A 27,600-nucleotide genomic window follows, 5' to 3' on the forward strand; every position below is an offset into this window, starting at 1 on the left:
GATCCTGCAGTTACGGTCCCTGGTTATGGTTTCCTGAGGTCTGTGTGAGGTCTGTGCAAGGATCTCCAATCTTTCGCCTCTCCCCAACAGCCATTTCAACCTCTGGAAAGTTTATTCCATTATGCCTGAAGGAACTCCTACTCACTTATGAATCTACCTAACCTCTACAGTCATCTTCTGAAACACTATTTCAGGTGCCCCCTCCTTCTGTGATTAGGCGAGTGGCAAACCAGGAGAGGGCTTTCTCAGTCAAAGAACCAAAACGCTAGAACTCTCTTTCCAGAGAGACTCATTTGTCCCCTTGGTTGCCATTTTTTGCCAATGGGTCAAGTCTTTTTTTGTCCCTTTGTCCCTCAGTCCTGTCCTATGATTTAATTGTTTTAATGTTTTTGTGTGCGTTTTAGCTCTGGTTTTAGTTGTTCTAGTTAATTTTAATGGTCCTACTCACTGATGTGGAACTTGTAAGTCCTTATTTTGGGGGAAACTTTAATTTCAGGGTCCTTTCCTGCTCCCCCTCAGATTCCCTTGCTGAACTGTGAAGCTCAATTCCCCTGTTAGAAGCCCCTGTCTGAAAGCATTGAATGAAAGCCCCCAGGAAATCTGTATGCTTTCTTCCAGAGTGCATCTTCATTCTTCTTAACCCTCTTGAACTCAAAAGATATTCCTTTGTAGATCCTTCATCACCCAGAGATGGTTTGGAATGGTTTATTATAGGCCAACGAATAATTCTTATCTTAAACCCTGGTTTGGATGCATGTGTGTCATAATACATAGGATCCAGACTAATTTTTTAATCAGAAGAACTGGAACCTTCCTGTCACTTACCACAGTAACCCACTGATCTTCACAAGTGCTGCTCCTGGGCTTGTGGGTAACCTGAGGAATGATATGTGGGTGGTCAGTACCAGAATATATTGGTGGAAATTTTCATTACTAGAAAACTACTTTGGATCCAACCCATGGAAGAGCTCCCAACTTTCTCCTTCTCAGGTGTACAGTACACTCATGGGAAAATAAACTCAGAAAGTCTCTAAAAGCCAGAAGTGCATATTGTAACAAGATTTTATTCCATACACACACATGAGCAAATCGAGAAATCTATAAAAGTAAAACTGTAGAATACAGATAACAAAAGGAAAACTGTTTGAGAAATAAAAGAAGACTTGATACATCTTTGTCCTGAAGACAGATCACTCTTTCTATAGTAGATGTTGGGATTGGCAAAACGATAATAAAGGATTGTATCTTTCAGACTGGAATTTCTAGTGTTTCCTCAGAGGGGAATAATAGGTGTCAGACTAGGTGGAAATCTCCTGTGATTTCACCTTGGTTAGATAGTTGACCAGTCATTCTGACAAAAGACCAGGTATGACATCTGTGTACTGATACTCGCCCTCCCTGATGCACACGCCCATCCGGGATGCTTATATGTGCGTTGTCAATCTCCATGTAATAAAATTTGTTGCTCAACTAAAAACTCATAACTCGACAAATTTGTTTCTTCTTAAAACACAGGGATGTTTCCACAGCACCTATAGGGCCCGCCAAAATAGGCTGTTTTCTCAATCCATACTAAATACAATGATGAGCAGAATTTCCAGGAATATGGCTTCTCTTCAGCTGCTTCAAATCAAATCTTTTGATTGACTCACAGCTACAAATGTATACTGAACACTTCAAACTACATAGTTTAGAAATCATATAAGATGTAAGTTAAAGGATTCTCCAAAGATCCTTCTTGTTTGAATCTGGCCTCCTTTGAAATTGATCTGCCCCTCCACCTTTCTGTTGTTTTACGGTCTTTAATTTGTTGACCTTACAGATGTAGTCTTCATTTATCTGATGCAGTAAGCTTTGACTGATGAAAGCTTAGGCTGGAATAAATGTTATTATCAAGTGCTACTGGACTCCTGTTTTATTTTGCTGAAGGAGAATGTTGAAGCTTCTGTCCCTGTCCTTATCGTTATTCTACCGTAATTCAGTTTTGGGGCAATAAAAAGGACACTCTATACTCATACATCTGAATATATTTGGATTAGGAGGCTCCTTCAGCTGAGATATTAGAGCGCTGTGGAAACTATTAATTAATTTACCACTTTGGTCTGCCTTATTCTGGGAAGAGTTGTGCAGAGCTTCTATCCAGACGTCTATATAATTCTTTGTGGGAGACTTTTTGAAACTTTAACATATTTTTATCTGGAGAAGTGACCTTTGGAAGCAGTTTTGGATTAATTATCTGTTCTGTCCAAACTTTCCCCTGGAAAGAGGTTTATGTTCAGCTCAGTCCTTCCTAAAAGCTGGGGCTATACTGTTTTGTTTCTCATTCATTTAGTGAGTCAAGGAGGAAAAAAGGATCCAGTTAGCTGTTCTCCAAATTACCCTGTGCTTTCTAATCCCACCCATGGAGAATTTTTTTTCAGTTTTTTCAGTTTAGGATTCTGTTATTTCCCCCATATTTATTTGGAAATTCCATTTTTATCAGGCTTTGGTACTATAATAATCTGAGACTTAGTAGGAAATTAGTATCTTCCATGTTTTCTGCATTGCTTATGGATACAGTATACTAGTTACACCTTTCATCAAGAGTTTTTGAAGTTACCTTTTCAGTGCTTAGTTGGTGATTGTTGCTTTGAAAGTCTGTAAGAGAGGGTAGTCTGTCTTCTCTGTGCGCATGCCTGTTTTTTGAGCTGGGAACATTGTCCTGACCTTCTGGAGTGGCTCAGGAAATAGCAAGGAACATAACTCATATCCAAGTACCCAGTTGGTTGTTTTCAAATTTGGCAGCAATAAGGCATAAATGTACTTAAAACTGTAAGGGTATCCTGCTTCATATTCTGTCTAAAGTCTTGAAGCCAGTTTTTCAAATTCATCAGATAAAACTCATAATGAATGGTATGAGATACTTTACCAAGTTCTTCTTTTTGTTTGGCAGGATGACATGTAATAAGCATATCTAATTAGATAAGTTATCATTAAAATTTCATGTGCTACGTTTTTATACCAGAGTATATATCGTATATACTCGTGTATAAGTCGACCCGCATATAAGTCGAGGCACCTAATTTTACCATAAAAAACTGGGAGAACTTATTGACCCGCATATAAGTCGAGGGTGGGAAATGCAGCAGCTACTGGTAAATTTCAAAAATAAAAATAGGTACCAATAAAATTACATTAATTGAGGCATCAGTAGGTTAAATGTTTCTGAATATTTCTTTCAAAGAAAAACAGTAAACTAGCTGTGTAAGAGGAAAAGAGGGTCAACAAAAACAATATGGTCTCAACAATAACTTTACAAAAACTTTACAAAAAAAGTACAAAAACCTTAGCTCAACCAACAACCCAGCTAAAACACAAGAGTTAAAATCCTTCAAAACTGGATTTTTGGTCAGGGGAGGAATGTTTATGTTAGCAGTACCAACATTTCATTTAGGAGACCCCCCTTTGATGATACCACCCAGGTTTGGTGAAGTTTGGTTCAGGGGGTCCAAAGTTATGGACCCTCAAAATGTAGCCCCATCTACTATTAACTCCCATTTGAAACAATGGGGGATGAGGGCATCCCCTTTGGGGGTCCATAATTTTGGACCCCCTGAACCAAACTTTACCACACTTGGCTGGTATCATCGGGAGTCTCTCTTGAAAAATCCCTGAAATTTTGGTGCCGCTAGCCTAAAAACTGAGCCCCCTGGTGGCCAACAAAGTAAAAACCCTAAAATATTTTTTAAAATACACCTGACTCGCGTATAAGTCGAGGGGGGCTTTTTCAGCACAAAAAACGTGCTGAAAAATTCGACTTATATGCAAGTATATACAGTAGGTAGGGAACAAAGTGCATGTGAAAAATGGCAGCTGAGGGTACTTGCTTGTTTTTAAAAGGTCAGCTGTGTGCCATCGATCCATTCTGTGTTTCAGCTTTTAAATACAAAATGGCTTTAAAAATACGTGCATTCTTCCTCTCTTTCTGATATGTTAAGAGCATATTTGGTAATCTCCACTGAGCTAAAAATGTGATGCAAGAGGGCATTCTCAGATATATTGAGCAAGTCTGTCTTTTGTGCACATTGATACAAAAGGTGTACATCAGTTTTTAAATACGGATAAGTACAACTTAGGGTTGAGGGTGCTTTCTCTTAAATTAACCGAGTTTGTGAACCCTGAAGCTTGCGGAACTAGAGCAAACAGATGTCACACTATAATGCAATTATTATATTAATTTCTGTGTTTTTTTAATACAGCCATACTAACCTATTTTTCTTCACTCAGTGTAGGCTCAGAGCATTTTACAATGTCAAAAACAGTAACACCAACAGAAAACTATCAATACTACAAATATATCAACTCAGGTTATTTTACAACAAATCACCTTTCCATTCACAGGGTAAGGAGGGGGGCACAACAGGTGTTGACAGTTCTGTCCCTTGATGGCAGCAGTTTCTCCCCAGGTAGAAAAAGAAGAGTTTGGATTTATATCTCATCTTTCTCTCCTGTAAGGAGACTCAAGGTGGCTTACAAATTCCTTCCCTTTCTCTCCCCACAACAGACACCTTGTGAGGTAGGTGAGCTGAGAGAGTTCCGAAGAACTCTGACTAGCCAAAGGACACCCAACAGGATGGTAGGAGTGTGGAGACACATCTGGCTCCCCAGATAAGTCTCTGCCACCCAGGTGGAGGAGTGGGGAATCAGACCCGGTTCTCCAGATTAGAATCCACTTGCTCTTAACCACTACATCATGCTGGTAGGTACTCACAATTTAAAATGCAGCCTGCTGCATACTTAAGGATAGCATTGACTTCATGAACTATTTGACTTCTGGGAAATAATAGGTCATCAAACAGTTCACCAACATTCATACCTTCCGCTTTGCAAAAACCATTCAGCTGAATAATTTTCCTTTCTACATGCAAATGCCAAGGAAGATTAGTGCTGTCTTTCATTTGCCATGTTAATTGCAATTTGAAACTGGTTTTGAGGTATATCTGCTGCCACTTATAAATGTTTCTTCCTGTCAGTGGTGCTGCAAGTCTCTACAAGTTACACTCAGATTGAGTACAATATAATATATCTGAAGGCATAAATTATCACACAATTGGTGTGATTTACTACTTCTCAACATCGAGATTCAGGGCAGAAGAGCAAACGTTAACAGTTCTAAGTGAACCGAACAGGTTTTATATTTACAACCAAAAGCATTAAAGCATTGCATCGATTGATATTAATGGCCATTTCCTTAGCAAGAATGTAATTTTATTTTAGCATACATGTTATAGAACCCACATTGCATTGGAAAAAGCTGACAAAAGCAGTCTTAAACTATTGGTTAATTCTCCTTTTCAGAGTTTTTTGAATCCATCGTGAATGACTCTTGTCTTTAATCCATTAGATTACTAGAACTTTCCCCAGTAAATTCAGCTTCATTGGAGAAACATGCTTAAGGGCTGCCAATGAAACGTGAAACAGTTAATATTGCTTTTCAAATAACTTGTGGTGTTTTAATAGATTGATCCAGATTTGAGATTCACCGTATACACCCGGCAACATGAAACCTTAATTTTATGCAAATTTTAATAAAAACTTGGGTGGTTAAATGAAACACACAAGTTACATTGCTGGATACATAGAGTAATTTATTTTCCTTGTATTTATTTACAAAATTTATAGCCTGTCTTTCTGCCATCACACAGTTCTGGAATTTTGGTTCCACAACTAAGAAGGCCTTTGGTGCCTAATCTCAGAAGGCAGGAGTACCTGAAGCAAGACCTACAAGGATGAGAAACAGCAATGAATTATAGTATTTATCTTTGAATATGAGATTCAGAGCATCATACGCTAATCTGTAGAATGGGATTCAGTTCCACATTTCTCCACATGAATCCTGCTTGGTCCAGTTCTCTCAGAATTTTTTCACCCCACAGGAAGGCAGGCAACAGCAAATCACTTCTGAACATTTCTTGCCAGACAGGAGGCTATCTTGCCCCCTTTCCTTTTCAGGGGACTCTGCCCTCCAAGGGTCATAAGCTGGTTCCTGGAAAAAAAATGCTTTTCACAATACCCATCATCTAACCTTGATATAATTTTATCCAGGGACATGCAAGAAAGCTTTACAGAGGATAGTCGTTTACTTTCAGGCTTTAGATAACCGAGTGGGCTAGTATCTGTTTTTATTGGCTTGCAACATTTGTGGATTTCTTTCTTAGTAAGAGTTAACTAGATTTTTATGAAACTGCTGCTGGCGTAATTTTATATAATGAATTGCAATCAAAAATAGTGTGGAGGGCTGATTAAAGCTGTTGATGCCAAGGAAGAGACATACGCCTACATATGTGCTGTAGGTAATTTGTGAGGATATTGGATTGGATGGTAAATCAAATTGTTTGTGCAATGCATATATCTCAGAAAATGGGCATTCATAACTTGGAACATACGTGCATATTTTCCATTACTGACCATAATTAATAAAGTACGTAGTTCTGAAAAAAAAAGGATCCAGTGCAAGATGCTTGTCACCTACTCAGCGCTGTTGTTAACTGCTTCCTGGTTAAAGAAAAGTTATAAGTATTGGAGATGAACAAGTGCTATCAGGTTCTGTCCAAATATATTTTTGTGCTGGTTTTGCAGTTGTCTGGACAGATTGAGCTGATCACTCACCAGGACTTCTGTTAGGATCCTTTCAACTAATGTTCTGGTGCCTACAAACCCAGCAAGCCTCTGAAGAGAGATCTAAGTATTGGGCACACTGAAGACATGCTCCAGTGGCTCGAAGCTCTCGAGAAAGCTGAGGCCTATCACAGCAGAGATCAGATCCTTGCAGCAGAATAATCTAATGGGCTGGGAAGGAGGAGGGAGGAAGGCCTGATGTTTGTTTTCAGACAGCTGCCTGGATTGAAGTCCCACACATATGCGGGAGCATTCAAAATTGTGCTGATAATTTTCAGTGAAGTTAAAGCTCCCTAGTATTTGAGGGAGAGCATGTAATGAGGTGGGGTGGGGGAGAAGTCTGTACTTTTGTTGAATACAAGTGCACCAGCTTTTTCATGTGCTCATATGTATATATGATGCAATTAGGCAAAATCTCTTCAAGATCTTGTTGGAGTTCTCCAACTTCATAGCAGGCTTCCACAAATATACTTCAGGCAAAAGTGTGTATAGCAGTTTGAAGTATAAGCACTCATTGATATTTTCATCCCTGGACTGAGATAGATGAAAGAGAAGCAGTATAATCATATCTGTCTATATCTAGAGTTCTATCTCTAAGGAGTGGGCCATAAAGAACTTCCTCTGGGCAGTGCAGCTTACGGTGAGCATGGAAGTGATTTTCTATCCTCCTCTCCTCCACCTATGTGTAAAGATTAACTGAGAAGTAACTGTATGGGTATTCTACCATCTAAATTTGGAATATTGATTACAAAAATTCCTTATGACCGATACTGTGGTGGCTATATATAAGGAGCTCAGAAGTTTAAATTCCAAGCCGAATACCATTAAACTACCCTCCATGGAACATTTAGAGGTTTTTGCAACCCCAACACAAGCGTTAAAGAGCAAATTATGTGATCAACGTTTAGTGCTGGAGGCTAAGAAAGTTTGATTGAGTATGTCCAATTACCGAGGGCATCAACCCATCTGGAGCTTCCTGGGGCTAGCCAGATGCCACCTGAGTGTTCTGTTTAGGAGGAACCCAAACTCCATTCGATCTAGTATCAATACACAAACTGAATAGACCGCTCGGTACAAACAAGCCTCAAAGACTCATTCTGTCATTCAATTCATGTGAAGTTCCGATTAGTTTGCTGCGCCAACATCCTGTGCTTGCACGCAAGGGGGTAGTCCCAACTCGCGTTTTCACGAACTTAAATATAGCCCTCTTATTCTGAAAGAACTCACCTGGGAACCCAAATCTCAATGCAACCGACCCAGAATTGACACAGAACCATCAAACTAACATCGTTTTTAGAGATTCTGCTGCAGCTGTTGAAGAATGTCCAGACAGAATGGCTGAGAATGGAGTTTTGGATGATATTGCATCTTTTGACCACTCCCAGGAGTTGATCCACTCCAAAATCTCTGATCAACTAAAACTATTTAAAGGGAGACTCTCAAATTGTAAAAACTATATTGTAAGGCTAACGTTTTTTAGGGAGCAACATTTGGAGAAGGAAGCAGCAGAGCCTAAAGAGATTCCAGCTAATGAAGGCGACAGCCCACAGGGGAGACCCTGTGAAGTCTGTACAGTGGTCAACGCTGCTTTGGCCAATGGGCAAGTAGCTCTAGAAGATGACACGCAACCATCACCCGAGCTCACCTTAACCCTAGATCCCTTGGGACTGATAGACTCCCTTTTCAAATCACCTAATTTAATCAACCTGGACCTTGATGTGTTCCCTGGTAGGATGCTCAATTGTAGGTTGCCCCAGGCCAATTGCATTCCTTGCAGCAGCAGCAGTAATGGTGAATGCAAATGCTGTGTCTGGGTGGAGTTCATGGACAATTGACTCCACCCAGACACAGGATTTGCTGCTGCTGCAGGGCATGCAAATGTGACAACAAATGTAAATGGACTGATAACTCCACCCGCAATACAATGCACTCAATCACACATTTGCATAGCAAGTTCCACCGAAACACTTACTGATTGGTTCCCCACCCTGGGACATTGACAATATATACCCCACTAAACATTCCCTTCTCACTAGACACAGTGTGTAACAGACTTCTCTCTGTGATACACCTCTGAAGATGCCAGCCACAGATGCAGGCGAAATGTTAGGAACAAGATCTATCAGACCACCCACACAGCCTGGAAAACCCACCACAACCAATATAATATGTATTCAAATTTGGGCTGGGTGCAGAATCAAAGCAAAACACATTGAAGTATATAGAAATGTTAAATTACTGTTGTATTTATATTGTTGTATTGTTGATTCAGAGATCAAGTGTGTGAGAGAGAGGATTTTAGCAGGAGTCCAACAGTGAATTAGAATGTAGGAAGCACATCCATTCTGATTGACTTAGTGGCAGTGACGTAGGTATATATATATTTATGAGATGGGTTTGGGGGGTGGGAAGTGGCCACGTCCCCACTAGTCCCTAGAGGCATGGCCATGCCTCCCCAAGCCCCGCCCCCTACTGGGAATGGCAGTCTCTTCTGCCCCTTCTCCCCCCCTCCGGCTGGATTCCCAGCCGGCCCAGCCTCAAAGAGCTGCTTTTATAAGCACTGATGCTGGAGGTAGGGCTTGGGTGGGTGGGGGCATGGCCCCGCCCCCTGAGCCCCGCTTAGGGAGGGAAACTTTAGAACTGTAATATATTCATAATTCATAATGTAGGAAATACACAGTAGGGTCAAGCAGCTGATATCTAATTTTGCAAGTAAATCATAAATAAGCTCTTATCCTCAGATAGTGCAAAAATAAAGGCATAATTGAAAATGCAGCCACTCCCTTAGCTCTTTCCCAAAGTAAAGTAACACAGTATTATTAATGTTTGAGCCCCACCCTGGGATATCACATTTCTCCTCATTCCAGTATTCAGTGTATTTGTTTTGTATGTGATGTATTTTTTTTTGGCAGAGGTAATTGGTTTTGGAGCAAGTCACCTTACTACATATGTATTTAAGTTTCATAATATTCACTGTGATTTAGTTCTTAACACTTTTCTTGCATCATCTGTCATTGACAAATTACATCAAAACTGGGAGATCACAAGTGATTCTGAACATTCAGAATTACTCATTTACTTCCCTGAATAACTCAGAGGAAGGAAGGCAGCATTTGGTATAGCCTAATCTAGTCACTTCTCAGAGAGTCAGGATTTGGAAGGGAGACCACCAAGAAAAACTCTGCAAAGGAAAGCAATGGCAAACCACCTTTCCCTCTCCCTTGTCTTGAAAACCCCTTACATAATTTGTCTGTGGCTTGACAGCAATTTATGCACATACAATAACTCAGAACATACAATGTTTCCCATAGAACAGGGGTGGGGAAAAGAGCCACCCCCCCCCCCCCCCCCCCGAAAAAGTGTCTGGAGCCGCAAAACATATTTGAGCCTTGTAATGAAGGTAACACAATTTGTTAAGTCTAAATTAGCCTGTCAACATTACTAATAGGTCTAATTGGTAAGTTAATAATGCCACTTGTGGCATTACTATTCAGTGGACTATTTATGATTGCTTGGTAGTTTAACTTTCCATTTCCATTACACTAATATATGTTTTGTTGCATTTGTGAACGGCTTGTGGGTCATAATAACAACGTATAGACTGACGAGCAGTCAAGATGGTGTTGGTAATTTCTTCTCCATACAGCCCATAATAATGAAATCTTAAATCTTAATAGTATACTAGAACAGCAGTTGTTTTTCTGGAGGTGAAAATAGAATTTCGGAACTTTCTCCCTGGGTATTTTAAGCTGTGTTAAAAGGTTTATGGAAAGCACGTTCAATATGGGATGTTTGGAATGCCTCATTAACATTGCAGCCATTGTGTGAATTGCTGGCATGTTTAAGGCAAATTGCAGCTATAACTGTTGTTTAGATGTGCTTTTCCTTTAATAGTTGTGACTATCTCAACAAATGAGTGATACATTTGATTCCACTTTTAAAAAATGAATATTTTGCTAACATCCACTTGCACATTGGAATGCATATGTGTGGAACAGATTTTTTGTACCAATGCTGTTTATTGTGGATAGAAGTAGAATTTGCTAATGTTGGAGGCAGAAAATGTTCTCACTGGATGGTTAATTACTGTGGAAGCGAGCGCTTGTTGCTTTTGAGAAGGAATTGCAGAAAGTGCTGGTATCCCTAGAACTGTCAGAAACCTTGATTTGAACACAAATTGCTCTATCAACATGGTGCTGGTTCAGCAGCATCCTTACATACATAGGCTTGGCAAGAATTTAAAGGCTACATTTTGTGTAATTGGTTGAGTCCTTGAATAGGATCCTCTTTGTGTTAAAGGGTGTATACAGCAGCACAGGATTTTATGCTGACATTCTCTTGCCTTTGTCTATTCCCCATCAGGGTGCATTTGTGGAAGTGTTTTTTAATTTATTAAAAGAATATCAGTTTCGTGCCAACAAGATGTGGGAAGAGCCTTTTGTTTCAGTGTTTCAGTGGTAAAATTGTAAAAGGTGCTTTATTTGTCAGCAGATACAACATTATTTTGATATGTAAAAATTCATATGGAATTGTTTTTATTCCATTATTCATATGAAAGCAAAGTTACAAGATTTTAATTCTTATGCTTCTGAGCATATGTACCATTAAGGGTGGGAAGTGCATTTTGAACAAAATTTTTAGTCTGATTCAGTACATTCTCAGTCAGTCAGTCAGTCAGTCAGTCACTGATCAATGCTCAGGTCAGTCTGTCTCACAATAATAACAATACCACACATACACACACACACACAATAACACACACACACAATAATAATAATAATATCAATAACAATAATAATAATAATAAAATACCACACACACACACACACACACACACACACACACACCCGTTCCTTATCTTTCTCCTGTTGCCATCCGATGAAGAAGGTATGAAGAAGCAGTCACAACCTGGAGTTTTAAAATTCTACAGAAGGAGGCAGAGCTTGCACCCAACCCCTGTCTCTTTGAGGGGCAATACAATTGTGGTTAAAGAGCCCTACCACCTCTTGTTTTCTTCAGAGGTGTTAATTTTAACTAAAACCATTGTCAAATAGGGAATTTAGAAAACAATGTAATTTGAAAATGATTTTGCATTACTACTATTTTTAAATTTTTGCTTTTAATTTTGAAAGCCACCCTGAGACTTTTATATAGAAAAAGGAATAAATTTCAAAAATATATAAATAAAATAAAATAATAAAATGACTAGATGTCTGAACTCAAACTTTATTGATTACATTTTTCCCATTGTTCTCCACTTCAGAGTTGGAAATAGATTTAGACAGTCCAAAAGGAAGTACTTACACAGTGAGTGACTAAAATGTAGACATTGCTGCTGGAAGATTTAATGGCAGCTTTTAAAGGGGATTATACAGAATTCTGAAAGATAGGACTATCAGTGACTATTAGCTATGGTGGCTAAAGGGACCTTCATGCTCAGAAGCAGTAAACCCCTGAATATCAGTATTAACAGGAAGCATTGCTGGAACTTGTGAGGGGAATGCCTCTTCCATTTATTTTCTCTGGTATGCACATCTAAAACCACTTGTTTTTGTCCAAACAAATGTTAAATGCTTTTGAAACAATTTTTTAAATGAACATGCAATTCTTTTTGTCATTCACTCATCTTTTTATTTCCTAAAGAAAACAGGCAATAGAAATGCCTTTTGAACAGTCTTTTCACATTTTAATTCTCACTGTACGTCCACACAGATCACAGTGGGTTATCAAAAATGTATCATCAGGGATTTTTTTATATAGATCTTTTTTTAGAAAGACCCACATTATTGAAGGTTCCACTTGCACAGCAGGGCATTGAGAGCCTGCTGTGGGTTTTCAGTGTGACACACAGGTTACAACATAGGCCGATGCTTAGTTTACAACATAAGTATTTCAAGTTCTCATTAAAAAAAACTTCTCAGGCCATGTCAGAACCTTGGCCACTGGCCTCTTCAATGCAGCCATCATAATTCAAGAACATTTATCTGAAGCAGTAATCCATAATAGAATATGCAACAGCCTTGACAGCAGCATTCATGGCTGATCATAGCTTATCTTCTATTTCTGGGATTTAACAGCATCAGCTTCAGTGATGTTCAGCTCAAAATATCTATCCATGTTGCCATGCATAGGCTGTTTGTTCCCAGAAAATCTGAATTATAACATTCCTAAAGAAATTGACAGAAAAATATTTTAATGCTAGTCCTGTGCATTATGCAAATCTGTTGAAAATTTAGCTCATGTTACGTTTTGATGTCCAAGATTTGTCTTCTTGTACGTAAGCAAGTATACCTTGAAAGGAACTTACTTCTCAGGCTTGTGCTGGAGTAATTTTAGGGAGCAGCAGCAGCTTAGTTTGTCAGGCTGCTCCCATCAAACACACAGGATTACATCTGACTTGCCTCAATTCTATGTGTAATCAATGGATTATTTGCCTAAAATGTCTCATCATTGAACTGCATGCTGTATATTTTGCTGATTCAGAAAGGAGTTCTGTTTCTACAGCTGTTGACCTGAAAAAATCTTGTTTGATACAAAAGGTAGCATGCATTATTTTGTATTGAGAGCAGTAAAATAGACACTTCTCTGACTTTCCCTGCTGTATAATGAAACTATACTGAGAAAAAAGAAGCTGTGCTGAAATTTTCTACTGTGAATATGGGACTCACTCATATCTTCCTCTTTCTTTACTCTAGGTATGAAGCAAGTTTAATTATCAGCACTTCAGATCAAAATTTTGTGGATGTGTGGAAATACCTTACTTTGTGAAAATGGAAGAACTAAGACTGCTAAGAAGTCTATGAACAATAGTGGTAGCTAAAAGCTACATTTGTAGTCCATTTAACAACTACATTAAATGATCAGAACTGGGATCTCATGCAACCTATATATTTTCTGGAGAACATTCTCCAGAAGCAAGTTGTAAATTTGAAAAGCAAAAATGACTTGGTTTTTCTCTGGAGCTTGTTAAGGAAAAACACATTTTCTAATAATGACCAGCTTGAAACGGTCCCAAACTGAAAGGGCTGTTGCTGCTGGCCTATCAGATGGAACTCCTAAAGTCCATTCGGATGACTTTTACATGAGACGATTTAGGTCACAGAATGGCAGCTTGGGATCTTCAGTGATGGCTCCAGCAGGCCCTCCACGCAGTGAAGGGTCTCATCACCTAACTTCTACTCCTGGAGTTCCAAAAATGGGAGTTAGAGCAAGGATTGCTGACTGGCCCCCAAGGAAGGAAAATATGAAAGAAAACAGTAGATCAAGTCAAGAAATGGACTCATCAAGTTGCCTTGATAATTTGTCTTCAAAAAGTAGTCCTGGGAGTCAGGGGAGCTCTATTAACTTGAACTCTAGTGACTCTGTCATGTTGAAAAGTATTCAAAACACACTTAAAAGCAAAACACGACAATCTGAGAATCTGGATTCTAGATTTCTCATGCCTGATGGTTATCATAGTTCCCCTAGAAAAGCTCTTCGCAGAATAAGACAGCGTAGTAATAGTGACATTACTATAAGTGAGCTTGATGTGGATAGCTTTGATGAATGTATCTCACCCAGTTATAAATCAGGACCATCGCTGCACAGGGAATATGGCAGCACCTCATCCATAGATAAGCAGGGTACTTCAGGAGAAAGTTTTTTTGACTTATTGAAAGGTTATAAAGATGACAAGTCTGACCAGAGATTCTCAGCCACCAGCAAGTTCAGTGAACTCCTTATTGCTAGTGGAAGCAAGGGTTCAGGGTTTTCTTTAGATATTATAGATGGGCCTATCACTCAAAGGGAGAATCTCCGATTATTCAAAGAAAGGGAAAAACCTCTCAAAAGACGGTCAAAATCAGAGACAGGAGATTCGTCCATTTTTCGAAAGCTGCGTAATGCCAAAGGTGAAGGGGATCTTGGGAAGTCTTCAGACTTAGAGGACAGCAGATCAGAAGATAGTGTGAAACCTTGGACTTGCCCAAAGTGTTTTGCCCATTATGATGTTCAGAGTATATTATTTGATTTGAATGAAGTAGTAGTTAACAGGCACAACGTTATTAAACGAAGGAATACCACAACTGGAGCTTCTGCTGCTGCAGTTGCATCACTAGCTTCTGGACCATTATCCCATTCGGCAAGTTTTAATTCCCCAATGGGAAGTACAGAGGATCTGAATTCCAAAGGAAGTCTCAATATGGACCAGGGAGATGATAAGAGCAATGATCTTGTGATGAGCTGTCCTTATTTTCGTAATGAGATTGGTGGGGAAGGAGAAAGAAAAATCAGCCTCTCCAAATCTAACTCTGGATCCTTCAGTGGCTGTGAAAGTGCCTCTTTTGAGTCTACTCTTAGTTCTCATTGCACAAATGCTGGAGTGGCTGTACTTGAAGTACCCAAGGAAAACTTGATGTTACATTTAGATAGAGGGAAAAGATACATTGTTGAACATGTGGATCTTGGGGCATATTATTATCGAAAATTCTTCTATCAGAAAGGTGAGTAGATTTACTACCCGTGGGAACAGTGTTCTACTATTTACTAATGGTTATCAAAGCGTTGTTCAGATGCACTGAATATTTCTTGATTTCACTAACAATTCATATATAATGTAAAAAAGTATACGCTCAGAAAGATGCTACAAAGATGTAATTACTACCCATCAATAGTGTCCAGTTAATTAGCAGTCTTAGCTAACTGACCATGCTGGATAGCAACCTCTGCTTGTCCTTGAGCAAGAGCAGGAAGAACCAACCATGAACTAAAAGTTAGCTGGGATGTACTGCCTACTCCTCCACTGCAGTGAAGAAGCCAGCAGAACTTAGGGAGCTGGTGATGTTTTTATTGAGCTGGAGATGTTTCGTTGGAGAAGCAAAGATTAAGGGGGGACATGATAGCTGTGTTTAAATATTTGAAGGGATGCCGAAGAGGGAGCAAGCAAGTTTTCCTCGGAGACTCAGACATGGAGTAATGGCTTCAAGATACAGAAAAAGAGATTCTACATAAACTTTAGGAAGAACTTTCTGATGGCCAGAGCTGTTTGGCAGTTGAATTCACTGCCTTGGAAAGTGGTGGAGTCTCCTTTAGAGGTTTTAAAATGAGGCTGGATGAACATATGTCAGGAGTGCTTTGATTGTGTGTTCCTGCATGGCAGGGGGTTGGACTTGATGGCCCTTGTGGTCTCTTCCAACTCTATGAATCTTATGATTCCCTGATAGGTCATGGCCAGGGCTGGTGCAAGAGGATAATCAAGCAGAATGTCTCAGCCAAGTCTGGCCATGACTGCCTCTAATTTAGTGCTGCTGGCTTGTGAAAGCCTTGGAAAACAGCATGTTGGGTTAACAGGAAACCCCAGTTATTAACAGAGCTTTACTTTATTTGGGGAAAGGAATAAAGATAGTTTACTCTACATAATTTTAAAAAAAAGGTTTTGGAACAGCTTTCCAATATATATTTTTAGTCTGTATTAAAATATCAAAAAAACATATTTCATTCATTTTCAAGATTAAAAAAAAATCAACTGATACTTTCCTTTGAGGAGTAGCATGGGAATATAGTGTGTTTTTAGATTACAGTAGTTTTGAACTACTGTACCTCCAAAGAGGGAAAACCTGAGTCTTATCATAAGGCTTGGAAGTAAGTGTGCTGAATGGTATTGCACTAGAAATATTGTGATATATTGCTGTGGAATCTTGGAGTGAAACAGGTGAATCAAGTAGTTCTAGCCTGCAGCGGTCCCAGAAATTGTAGTGGATGAAATAAATACCACCACAGTTTCAAGAATTGCTGCATGTGTGTGACTTGTTATAATTTGTTGACATGTTATAATTTGCCCACATACACATATACATGGTTGTAACTGCTCACATGTAAAACCAATTTTTTTTCATGAGATAGTTCTATGGCTCTAAATTAGCTGTCATTGTGTTAACTATTTACAGTGGCGGATCTGCATGTATAGACCAGGGGTCGGGAACCTTTTCATTCAAAGAGCCATTTGGCTCGCTCACCCCTCCTGCCCGCTCGCCCCCCCCCGCCTGCTTTCCCCCACCCGCCCACTCGCCGCTTGCTTGCCCCCGCCTGCTCCCCTGCTTGCTCGCTTGCCCGCCCACTCGCCGCTGGCTTGCTTGCCGCCTGCTCGCTTGCCCCCCCGCCCCCCCTGCTCGCCATATATTCTCCCCGGCCACTCACTTGCCCTACATTACACTCCACTTCGCCGCCGTACCGCTTTGTCGGGTACAGCCTGCTCGCTTTGCTTCTTCTAATTCTCCGCTCCACTACTTGCAGCTTTTGTCGGCAGCATCATTTCACTTGCCCGGGCTTCTGCCCACTTTCCGCCCCACTTGCCAGGTAGCCCGCCCTGGCCGGCTTGTTCACCCACTTGCCCGCTCCCTTGCCCTCACTTGTGCTTTTGTTCACCGCCTCACTTCAAGCACTGGCACTGCCGGCTTCACTTCGCTTGTTCGTTTGCTTGCTCTCCGCCCACTCGCCAGTTCGCCTTCTTGCTCCTCGCCGCCTTTAGCCACATATGGAAGCCCGCCCGCTCGCTACTCGCTCACTTGCTTCATTTGCTCGCCTGGCCCACTTCGCTTGCCCGCTTTACTTCGCTTTGTTCACTGGCTTTTTTTGTTTCCGCTCGCTCCTTCTACCACTTCACTTTGCTCCTCCTCAAGAGCTGTTGTTCGCCACCGCCTACCGCTGGTTCACTACTACGGCATAATCTGCCATTTCCGCCCCTGTCACGCTCACTGGCAGTTTGCTCCTGCCTGTTTGTTCACCGCTTTGCAGAAAGTTCACCAAGAGCCGCTTCCTCGCCCACTACCGCTGTCCTTGCTCGCCCCTCAACACCACTTGCTCCTCGCTTGTTTAATCTGCACTGGCCGCTTGTTACTGCTTACTCGCTTCCCACACACTGGCCTCACTGGGCCCCGCCCATCCTTGTTCACCTCACTCGCCTGCTGGCTTTAATTTCTGCCTGGCTTGCCCGGGAAGGGGCAGCCATGCCGGGAGCCGCAGGAGAAGCATCGAAGAGCCGCCTGCGGCTCGGGAGCCGCGGGTTCCCGACCCCTAGTATAGACTGAATATGTCTTGGACATTTGCTCTAATGTTTGTAATCCAGTTTTGTTGCATTGTTGATTGTATCTCATACTGTTTTCACTGCATTGATTTTAACTATGTAATTCCCCTTGAATTTCAGTGGGAAGTGTAATCTGTAAAAAAAAATGTGTTTTATGGAAATGTAAAATACTGAACATTTAACTGAGATTTAAAACTATATAATTTTCCACTCTTTTTGCATTGAAGAACACTGGAACTACTTTGGGGCAGATGAGAATCTTGGTCCAGTAGCTGTTAGTATCAGAAGAGAAAAACCTGAAGAAATCAAAGAAAATGGGTCTCAGTATAACTACCGTATGATTTTCAGAACCAGTGAGGTAAGCAATGTGCAGGCAGTATGAGACAGAAATATTTGATTAGGGTTGTGACTGAATAGTTTCCTAAGAAGTAAAGTCGAAGCCTGTGCCAAACCAGTGGTGGTTTTTTTATGCAAGAAGACTGAGGTTCTACTATGGAAACTATATATTCTGGCAATTATATGTCCTTGCAAAGATCTGATATGGGACCCTAAGTCAAAACTTGACATGAGATATAAGTTGGATAGTACTTGGATGGGACACCACCAAGAAAGTCCGGGGTTGCTATTGCAGAGGCAAGCCGTCAGCTCTGTTGTTCCTTGCCTTGAAAACCTGTTGGCATTACCATAAGTTCAGCTGTCTTGACAGCACTTTCCACCATCACCAAGGTTACATCTTCTCTTAAAGTGGTATTTCTATTGAACTGTGAAAATGTCAGCATTGTTTTAGAATGCACTAAGTATCCAGCAATCAGGAAGGTTTCTGTCCTGCTTAATGAACAATGGCTAAAAATACAATTGCAGTATCTTCTCACAGGTTCAGAAAGAAGAAGACAAAAGGAACATCACAATTCTTGATCATAATATTGATCATATTACTCTACCGTTTTAGGACTGTATCCTAACAAGGGGAGAATAGCACTTACTCATGGCTAATGAGTTCCTTAGTCATTTTAAGCTGGACGTTCGCCACTTCACCCTGTTCAATTTCATGCACCCTAAGTACACTAAGTATATTCAATATTTAAGTTAGCTGGGTTATGTAATGCAGTGCAAGTGTGTTTTCTCCTACCAGGGCTAGCAGTAGCTGCTTCATCTATCTTTTTCATGCCAGAAAACACACACACACAGTTCATGGACACCTTTTTCCACGTGGTGGGTGATCTGCATATAGCAGCCATCTGAGCAACTCTTGATAGAGGTTGTATGGCTTAAAATAAATATGTGCCTACTTCATAAAGATGAAACACTTAACTATTTAACATGTTGACTTTCTAGAGGGTAGGAATGTAGTCACAGCTTCTTTGCATGTTCCTGGACAGCAGCCAAACATGAATGTCAAGGAATTGGTGCATCTACGTCCCACTTTTCTGGCTGACAAAGCCACAAAGTTTGCAAATTCACTGTGTCTAATGTATTGCAGGAAGTACTTCCATCTTCACACATTAGTATTGAAACACAAAAAGTAGATTCCTAAAATGATAATTTAATATACCGGTGTTCCTGCTTTGCTATAAAGTTTGAAAGTAATACACTTTCAAAAAAGCAGAACCTAGGAATTCTGTTTCTCTTTGAATTTCTGACCTGTTCCTCATTTATCTACATATGCCTTTGTTAGTATATAACGTCTGTTTCCTAGCTTACGACACTAAGAGGTTCTGTCTTGGAGGATGCAATACCTTCAACTGCAAAGCACTGCACAGCCAGAGGATTACCTTTGAAGGAAGTGCTTGAACATGTGATACCAGAACTGAATATTCACTGCTTGAGATTGGCCTTCAACACTCCCAAGGTCACAGAACAGCTTATGAAACTGGATGAACAAGGGGTAAGGCCTAACTAATATATTCATATCTTCTAATGGGCCAGCGTTACAACATAGACCTATGTGTGTATTCTTATTTCTTCATTCTATTATACTGGCCTATATCCCAGTGGAAAGATCTAAAACAACCCACCATATCTGTACCAAACACAGCACAACGAAGCAACAGGTTTGTGACGTAAAAAAAAAGCTTCTATTTAAGAGAATTAGGCAGACTCAGGAGTTAATGTTTCAAAACATGTAGTGTTTTAAGTAGAAAAATGTGGCCAGGATTGTTAACATTTTGTGACTAACCATGCAGATGGTTAACTTTGTTAACAAATAGGGATTCCTGTAAAATATTGGTATGAAAATTATGCCTTTTCATCCCTGCTAATTTTGCTCATGATACATTGCTCATGCCTTTCAAAACTTTTTAGAAACTTCACTTGGTCCAAAATCCAATAGTCAGATTGGCTTCAGAGATTGTGTGTTTCTTCCTGTGTGTTTCCAGGCACTATTCACATTGTTGTTTCTTACCTCTGAAGGCCTAACTGGCTCGAGGCTAGAGTGCTTGAACAGCCACAACTACTCGTATTGTCCACCAGTTGAGATCCTGCTCTGATCTCTGTGCTCTCATGTTCTGAAGTGAGGCAGGTGACAACCAGAGATGGTGCCTTATCAGTGGTGGCGCCTTTCCTTTAGAATTCCCTCTCCTGTGAAAATTACCTGTACACAACTTAGGCTTTTAACTGAGAGGGGTTTATTTATGAAACGTTGTACGGTTTGCTTGAATCTCGTGGATTATCATATCTACATCATTGTAGTCTGCATGATGTGTATTTTATGCTGCTAATATGCCTTGACTTGTTTTAATAGTATTGTCTTGGTTTTTATTTACTTGTTTTTACTGTGTTGCCTTGTTTCAGTAGCTTATTTAATGGCTTTCTTTTTAATGGTTTTGTTTTACTCTTTTAATTGTTAGCTGCCATGAGCAGGTCTTTGGAGAGGCATAAATATTTTCTAAATAAATAAATCAAATATTTTAAGGTGTTCCCATGAATAAACAAATGATATGGCATTCAGTTTAATTTTTAACTACCTTTTTAGATCCTAGATGCAGTCTTTTTGTACTAAGAGGATATTAATCAATGAAAATTTACCTTGACTTCCTTTAGCTTGTGTTTATTTGAGCTCTACAGTGAAATTGCAAGGTTTGATGCATTTTAATTTTAAGAGCTAAAGATGTGTAAACAAATGTACAGAATTGTCTGGAATGAAATTGTTTATCTGTACAGATTACATAACAGAGCCATCAAAATACCAGAAAGTCAGTACAGATGGCCCCAGTATTGTAAATAGTTGAGTGGCTTATAACTCTATCCAAAGGAGGGGGGCATGCGGGCAGATTCGCCCTACCTGGGGCATTTGTCCAAGTGGAGGAGTGAAACTGCTGCCTTGAAGCCGCCACCACCCTTCCCAGTGGGATGTGGTGTCGGACACTGCACCAAAGTGCCAGTATTACCTCTGATGTAGTGGTGTGGGCTGGGGGAGGAGCTGACATTAGTCAGCTCCCTCCTAACTATTTGGTGCGTTGTGCCAGCATGATGCTGGCAGGGGGTGATGGGAACTGTAGTCTGTAACATCTGGAGGGCAGCGAGTTTGACACCTATGCTTTTGAGCAGTGTAAGTCCGTTAACGCCAGTAGGGACTTCTTAGCAGCGGGGATGCTTTCACAGTTGTGAAGCCTTCCTACGCCCCTGGGAAACCCCTTTGCAAGTGGAAGCATGGCGTGGTTGCAGTACAGTTGCAGTGCTGCGACCAGCCTCCTGACGCTTGTATGTAGTGTAAAGAAGCTTTTAAAGAACCACTCTGTCTGCATTTTTAAAATCACTTGGCAGTTATTTAAATAGGAGGAACTATCACTGTAATGAATTTCCTAATCCCTCTAGATACATGGTCCTTTAGAATTATTCATACCCAGAACCAGAAACACTGGTTGGTTCAGTGTATGTGCAGGTTGAGCATATTGCAGCTATAGCTTCAGAAATAAGAGTTGACATGTGTTCTGCAAGCAAAAGGAGCGTAAAGGTAGTTCCTTTTGATTTTGGAGACATCAGTGTTCCCTTAGGTACTACGAAGCAATTAAGCAGTATACTGGCATATTGCTGAACTTTAAAAATTCCTCCAACAAAAAAACTCCCCCACTAAATAGGCTCTGAACTCTTACTGTACTACTTCAGCTTAATGAAAGTCAGATTTTCCCATGTGGGTTGCAACACCTCTGTGAAGTGTCTAGAGTATAATGTAGGATTAAATAAAGGTTTTCAGATGGTTGAGTTTCTTAGTAATATAATTGTCGACTCAGAACTTAGTTTTATTGCACCTTGAACTCTGAGTTTATTAAACACTGACTTTATGGGGAGGGGGTGGTAGAGATAGGATCTTCCTATCTTTACTTCAGCATGATGTAGTGGTTAAGACTCTAATCTGGAGAACTGAGTTTGATTCCCCTTGTCCTCCATATGAGCAATGGACTCTTACCTGGCAAACTGGATTTCTTTTCCTGCTCCTACATATGAAGCCTCCTGGGCTGGTCACAGTTCTTTGGAACTCTGTCAGCCCCATCTATCTCACAAGGTGTCTGTTATGGGGAGAGGAAGGGAAAGGAGTTTGTCAGCCACTTTGAGACTTCTCAAAGGAGAGAAAAGTGGGGTATAAATCCAAACTCTGTCTCCTCCTCCTTCCCACCTTGTACATATACATCCCCACAAGCTGTAAACACTCAATTTTATGTACTGATGTCATATTGACTAAAGTGCAAGCTAATTTGTTTGTTTAACAGAGTATCTGTCTGTTCCTGTAGAAATTGTGTTTTGGGGGTGGTAAAAATTCCCTGAGGACAATTATGTTAGTCTCTTGAAGCAAAAAGAACAATGGTTTTGTAGAGCTTTATAAACTAAAAGACAGTATTGTGGCACAAGTTTTTGAGGGTGCCTACTACAAGGAGATGGATAGATCACCTAACTGGAGTGATTTGATATGTTGTTTCCATTTGCTCTTCCCTTGTAGAATGAAAATTGTTCTTTCTCAGACTGAAGGCTGGTATGCCATGGTAATGTACAGGGAGTAAGGAACAGGGGAGTGCTACCCAGTTGAACAGAGTGCAGCATATAATGCATGTATCCTGCACGCCATTGTTACTCTTTCAAAGGCCAAGGCTATGGGGAGACTGTTGTGGGTTTTCTGGGCTGTGTGACCATGGTCTGGTAGTTTTTGCTGCTAACATTTTGCCTGCATCTATGGCTGGCATCTTCAGAGGCACGTCATGGTGAGATGTGTTTCTCTGTGTCACATGCCTCTGAAGATGCCACCCATAGATGCAGGCAAAACATTAGAAGCAAAAACTACAAGACCACAGCCACACAGCCCATAAAACCCACGTCAGCCAGTTGATTCAGGCTTTGAAAGTCTTTGACAATCTGCTGTGGAGAGAGCTAGTGGGATCTTCAGGGAGGTAAGAGGAGCACATTTTCAACCCTCTTCTCAGGCATGGTCACAGTTAGAAGGAACAGGAATTACTGTCACTTTGCAGCCTTAAGCTACATAGGGTTGCTAAACTCCAGGTTGAGCTTGGAGTTCTCCTGGAATTATACATGATCTCTGCCCTACAGAGATTGGCTTCCCTAAAGGGAATGGCACAGGGCCATTGTGCCTGATTTGGAGGTCACAACTGTTGGAGCATTTATGGATATGGTCAGGCTTTCTTATCTTTCTTATCAAAGCCATGGCCTTGGTAAATCTCTTGTCATGTCAAGCATGCTTCATGGTGCTTTGATTATTGTGATATGCCTACCACTGGGCTTAATTTCAAATAAAGTAGAAAAAATATCAATAATATTTTAATCTTTGGAAAAAATTGAAAGCTAGTTTTAAAATGTTACGATAAACTTTTTAGTTTGTTTCTACAAAGTTGTGTCAGAGGCTTTGTTCCTTATCCTTCCATTTTCTTTATCCATTTGTCATTTTGGCGAAAATTACAGTTGGGAATGTTACTGCCTTATGACTTTCATGCAGTCATTAGAAATATGCTGCTGAAACAGCTACCACTGCTAATTTGAAAAAATACTCTTACTTTCACCGTTTATTATCGTCTTCCTATTGAAGACAAGAGAAAGCAGTAAGGAGTATCCTTGTTGGTCTTTTACTGGGGAGTAGATGCTACACAACCCGATAAGAATGGCTTACTTAGTTTTCCGCTTGTGTTTACAGCTCAGCTATCAACTGAAGGTGGGGATCATGTACTGCAAGTCGGGACAAAGTACGGAAGAGGAAATGTACAATAATGAATCGGCAGGCCCAGCCTTTGAAGAGTTTCTCCAGTTGCTGGGAGAACGGGTTCGGCTCAAGGGATTTGAAAAGTACCGTGCCCAGCTAGACACAAAGAGTAAGGCATACTCTCTTTGTTCAGATAAATAAAATATAGTTACTGTGTTTTGTATTGATTAGCAAATAGGTTTGCCACCGGTGCATATTGAGGAAGCTGTCGGAAGTCCCCAGGCCAGTCTCCACTTTTCTTGTTCGTTCAGTGCAGCCTCCTCCATTGCTTCGGTGGTTGTTCATCTTTGTAACTAAATTCCTTTTTGCGAAACACATTCATACGTAAACTCAAATCTGTTAATGTTACTTGAAAGATGGCATGGCTGATTTCATGCCGCATCTCCTTTGTGACATGGTTTTAATTTCATTAGTGAAAGAACAATGACTGCACCCAAAGAGTGTCCAAATTAAATTACTTTCTTCTTTCATGATTTTTATGTAGTTAGTTCCCCATATACATGTTAAATTCATACCAAACTGTTGGCTCCTGTGGGGAATTTCTGTGGATCGAAGGGGAGCAATTTCCACCAGTTTCCCTCTAACGTCCCTTTAATGCTGTTCCTTGAGGTCTCCTGTCCCCTAGAACCAATATTTCAGGGCAACATTTTGGGTTGTAGCAGACAAAAGGGGGAGAACAAGTTACTTTTTATGGCTAGAGATCAATTTCTGCCTGTGGGAATTACTTGTGGATCCAAGGCAAAATCCCTGACACTATTGATAAATCATATTGTGGCTGAGGTGATACACGGGTGACTTTATGTTGCTGAGATTAATTTTTAGAGAGAAAAAATAGTGATGTTACTACCGAGGCTAGAATTTATCAAGAAACGAGCACCTTTTGTGTGTTACCCTTTAAAAAACCTCTACGTTTGTAACCTCTCTTTGTACAGCTGTTCAGTTGACACATGTATATTCAGGTCCACATTTATCTCATTCACAGGATAAGAAATTAAAGTAAAGAATGCGTCATGAAAGTGGGAAAGCATTCACAAACAGTGCAACAAATTTCCCGTTGCCATGGTTTTGCTATTACTGACGTTATGACTATAGGCAACAGCATGAGAAACTATTAAAACGTGAAATAGCCTAGAACCTTTAAACGCCAATCTGATATATTTAGAAACTCTTATAAATGTCAAAACTGAATGTACAAAATTGAAATTATTTATTTTGGATTTATGACCCTCCCCTTTCTATCCCCAGTCAGTGCTGTACTGTTTATTTTGTCTCCCAATGTGTTAGTGATCTTGTGTGGGAAAGTACTTAAAAAAGGGAAGAGAAGAAGAAATAATTTACCTAAATTTTTTCTCCAGTAGATATTTTCCCTCCTGCTTTAAATTGGCAAATGCGAGTTTCAAAAATAACCTGTCAAGATAGGGAAGAGAATATAATTTCATCCTTGTTTATATATGAGTTTTTAATGAGAAGAGTTTATGGCCGTGTTCATATTGACTTCCATTGGCAATCTGTTTGCCCCAGTGGCAAAGAGCTCAGGTCAAGTGTATTGGGGGCTGAGGTTCTTTGTTTCTTTCCCCCTGCCTTCTAATTAACTGTTCTGTTCTGTTCTCAGAAGTGCATTTTTCCTCCTGCACTTCATAATATATTTTCTGACATCAGGATTATTAGGTTAAAAATAGTGATTATGGGCTTGTAAATATTTATGGCAGGGCAGGAATGGTAAGTCCTTGATCCAAGTTAGAGAAGAACGCTGTCACAACTGCTTAATGAATTGTGAAATTTGTTTTCCTTTTTTGGTGAGATTTTTAATTTATTTTACACATTTAAATAGCACATAGATAGAAAAGAAAAGATCCCGATCTAGTTCTCCTGCCCCCATAATAATAATACTAAGTGAAAAGAAAAAAAGTTGTCTTAATCCAATATGCTGTTTTCATTTATGTCTCAAATCCTGCCATTGTTTCTCTATTTGTATATGTTTTCAATAAGTAGTCCGCAAAGGATTTCCTGTCTTACAGAAAATGGTCTGTAATCTTGTCTCTTATAACTGATGGCGGTGAAATTTACTTTCCAACTTTCCTGATCTGTTCATAGGTAGTAGCTCTTTCAGTGCCCTACATAGACAGTGTCGTGACCTGGATAGCCTAGGCTAGCCCAGGGGTCGGCAACCTGTGGCTCTGGAGCCGCATGTGGATCTCTCGTCTTTGTACTGTGGCTCCGCAGTGGCGACGCCAGTGATGGCAAGTTGCACTTGGGACATGACGAGCGTGCCTCCTTCCCCGCCCCTCCTTCCTTCCTCCCTCCCTCCGGCGTCTTTTCCTCTTCTTCCCTCATCTGGCGCCTGGGAAGGAGAGGGAAGGATGCCGGAAGGAGGAAGGGGTGGGGAAGGAGGCGCGCTCGCCGCGTCCTAAGTGCAACTTGCCGTTGTTGGCGTTCAAGGAGATAGACTTGGGATCAACCACGTTTCTCCTAAAGGTTTCCTCAGGAGAAGGGAGTGTTGAAGGATGCTTCTTTCTGCCCTAGACTGAAACCTGGGTGTGGGTTCACCCTCGTGACTAAACCCAGCTGTGGAACCAGGGACGTAGGTATAGATTTTTTATGAGGTGGGTTTGGAGGGAGTGGCCACACACACCACCCATCCCTGGGGCATGGCCACGCCTCCCCAAGCCCCACCCCGGCCTCGCTCCTTATAAAAGCAGCTCTCTGAGGCCAGGGACAACAGACTCCCCTGCCCCATCCCCACCCTGCCCTCCCACTGGCTGAGTGTCTGCTCTCCACTCTGCTCTCCACTGCTCTCCACTCTGCTCTCCACTCTTCTGCTCTCCACTCTGGGCAGAGGCGTAGTTTGGGAAAATGGAGTCTGGTGCAAAAATCTGAGTTTTGTGCGCGCCTCCCTCCTCCATGGGTGGCCGCTGTGATGCTGGAATCCACCCCCAAAAGTATCATTTTCAATAGTGTTTAAATTAGGGAGCCCAGATTCTCCTTTTAAATCCACCTTAAGGGGAGAATGATGCTGTTTGGGGCTGGATTATCCTCCACCCTGAAACAGCATCACTTTCTATAACTTTGGACCCCCTGAACCAAACCTCACCAAACCTGGGTGGTAGCGTCAGAAGAATCTTCCAAAAAATCCTTGAAATTTTGGTGCTGCTAGCCTAAAACCTGGGCCCCCTTCAGGCCAAAAACTGAAAAAACACTTTAAAAATACAAAAAAACACAAATAGGGGCAGAGCTTCGGACATGTAATGGGGGGGTTAAACCTGGGGAACCCCCCCTTACCTACATCCTTGTATGGAACCAAGAGGAATCAATCTGCTTCAAACCAGGTTTCTTCTACCAAGATTCATCATTTGTGGATTTATAAATAAGAAGTTACCTCACCATTGGAGAAAAGTGCAAAGAATGGCTGTTTGATGGACTTAAAGAACTAAAGACTTAAGGAACCTACAATAATTGTGAGTCTCTTTTTAAAATTTAAAATAAGCAAAGGATCTTAATACGAAGCTTGGAAGCAAAAAGACTCTGAAAGGTTTACTTAATTTTACTTAGGCCGTTTCCGCACGGCCAAAAGCAGCGACTTAGCCGATGACGCCGCGAAATTGCCAATGATCCCAAAAAAAAGCGCCTACAGACAGACGGAGCTGGCGGCTTGCCCCGCAGAGCTCCGCAGAGAAATGTGGAACCG

The 27,600-nt window shown here is 40.8% G+C and overlaps 1 protein-coding gene across 7 annotated transcripts in view; it reads left to right on the forward strand.

Moving 5' to 3' along the window:
* SIPA1L1 (signal induced proliferation associated 1 like 1) overlaps positions 1-27,600 on the forward strand; it is a 184,530-nt gene that overhangs the window by 87,044 nt on the left and 69,886 nt on the right. For all 7 annotated transcript variants that reach the window (XM_048484057.1, XM_048484063.1, XM_048484062.1 and 4 more), the window contains 4 exons: positions 13,353-15,137; positions 17,944-18,074; positions 19,413-19,601; positions 23,850-24,024. In XM_048484057.1, the coding sequence (XP_048340014.1) occupies positions 13,649-15,137; positions 17,944-18,074; positions 19,413-19,601; positions 23,850-24,024 (1,984 nt within the window). In that variant the 5' untranslated portion in view covers positions 13,353-13,648. The remainder of the gene's footprint in view (positions 1-13,352; positions 15,138-17,943; positions 18,075-19,412; positions 19,602-23,849; positions 24,025-27,600) is intronic.

Source organism: Sphaerodactylus townsendi, linkage group LG02 (assembly GCF_021028975.2).
Source record: "Sphaerodactylus townsendi isolate TG3544 linkage group LG02, MPM_Stown_v2.3, whole genome shotgun sequence".
NCBI classification, from domain to species: Eukaryota; Metazoa; Chordata; class Lepidosauria; order Squamata; family Sphaerodactylidae; genus Sphaerodactylus; species Sphaerodactylus townsendi.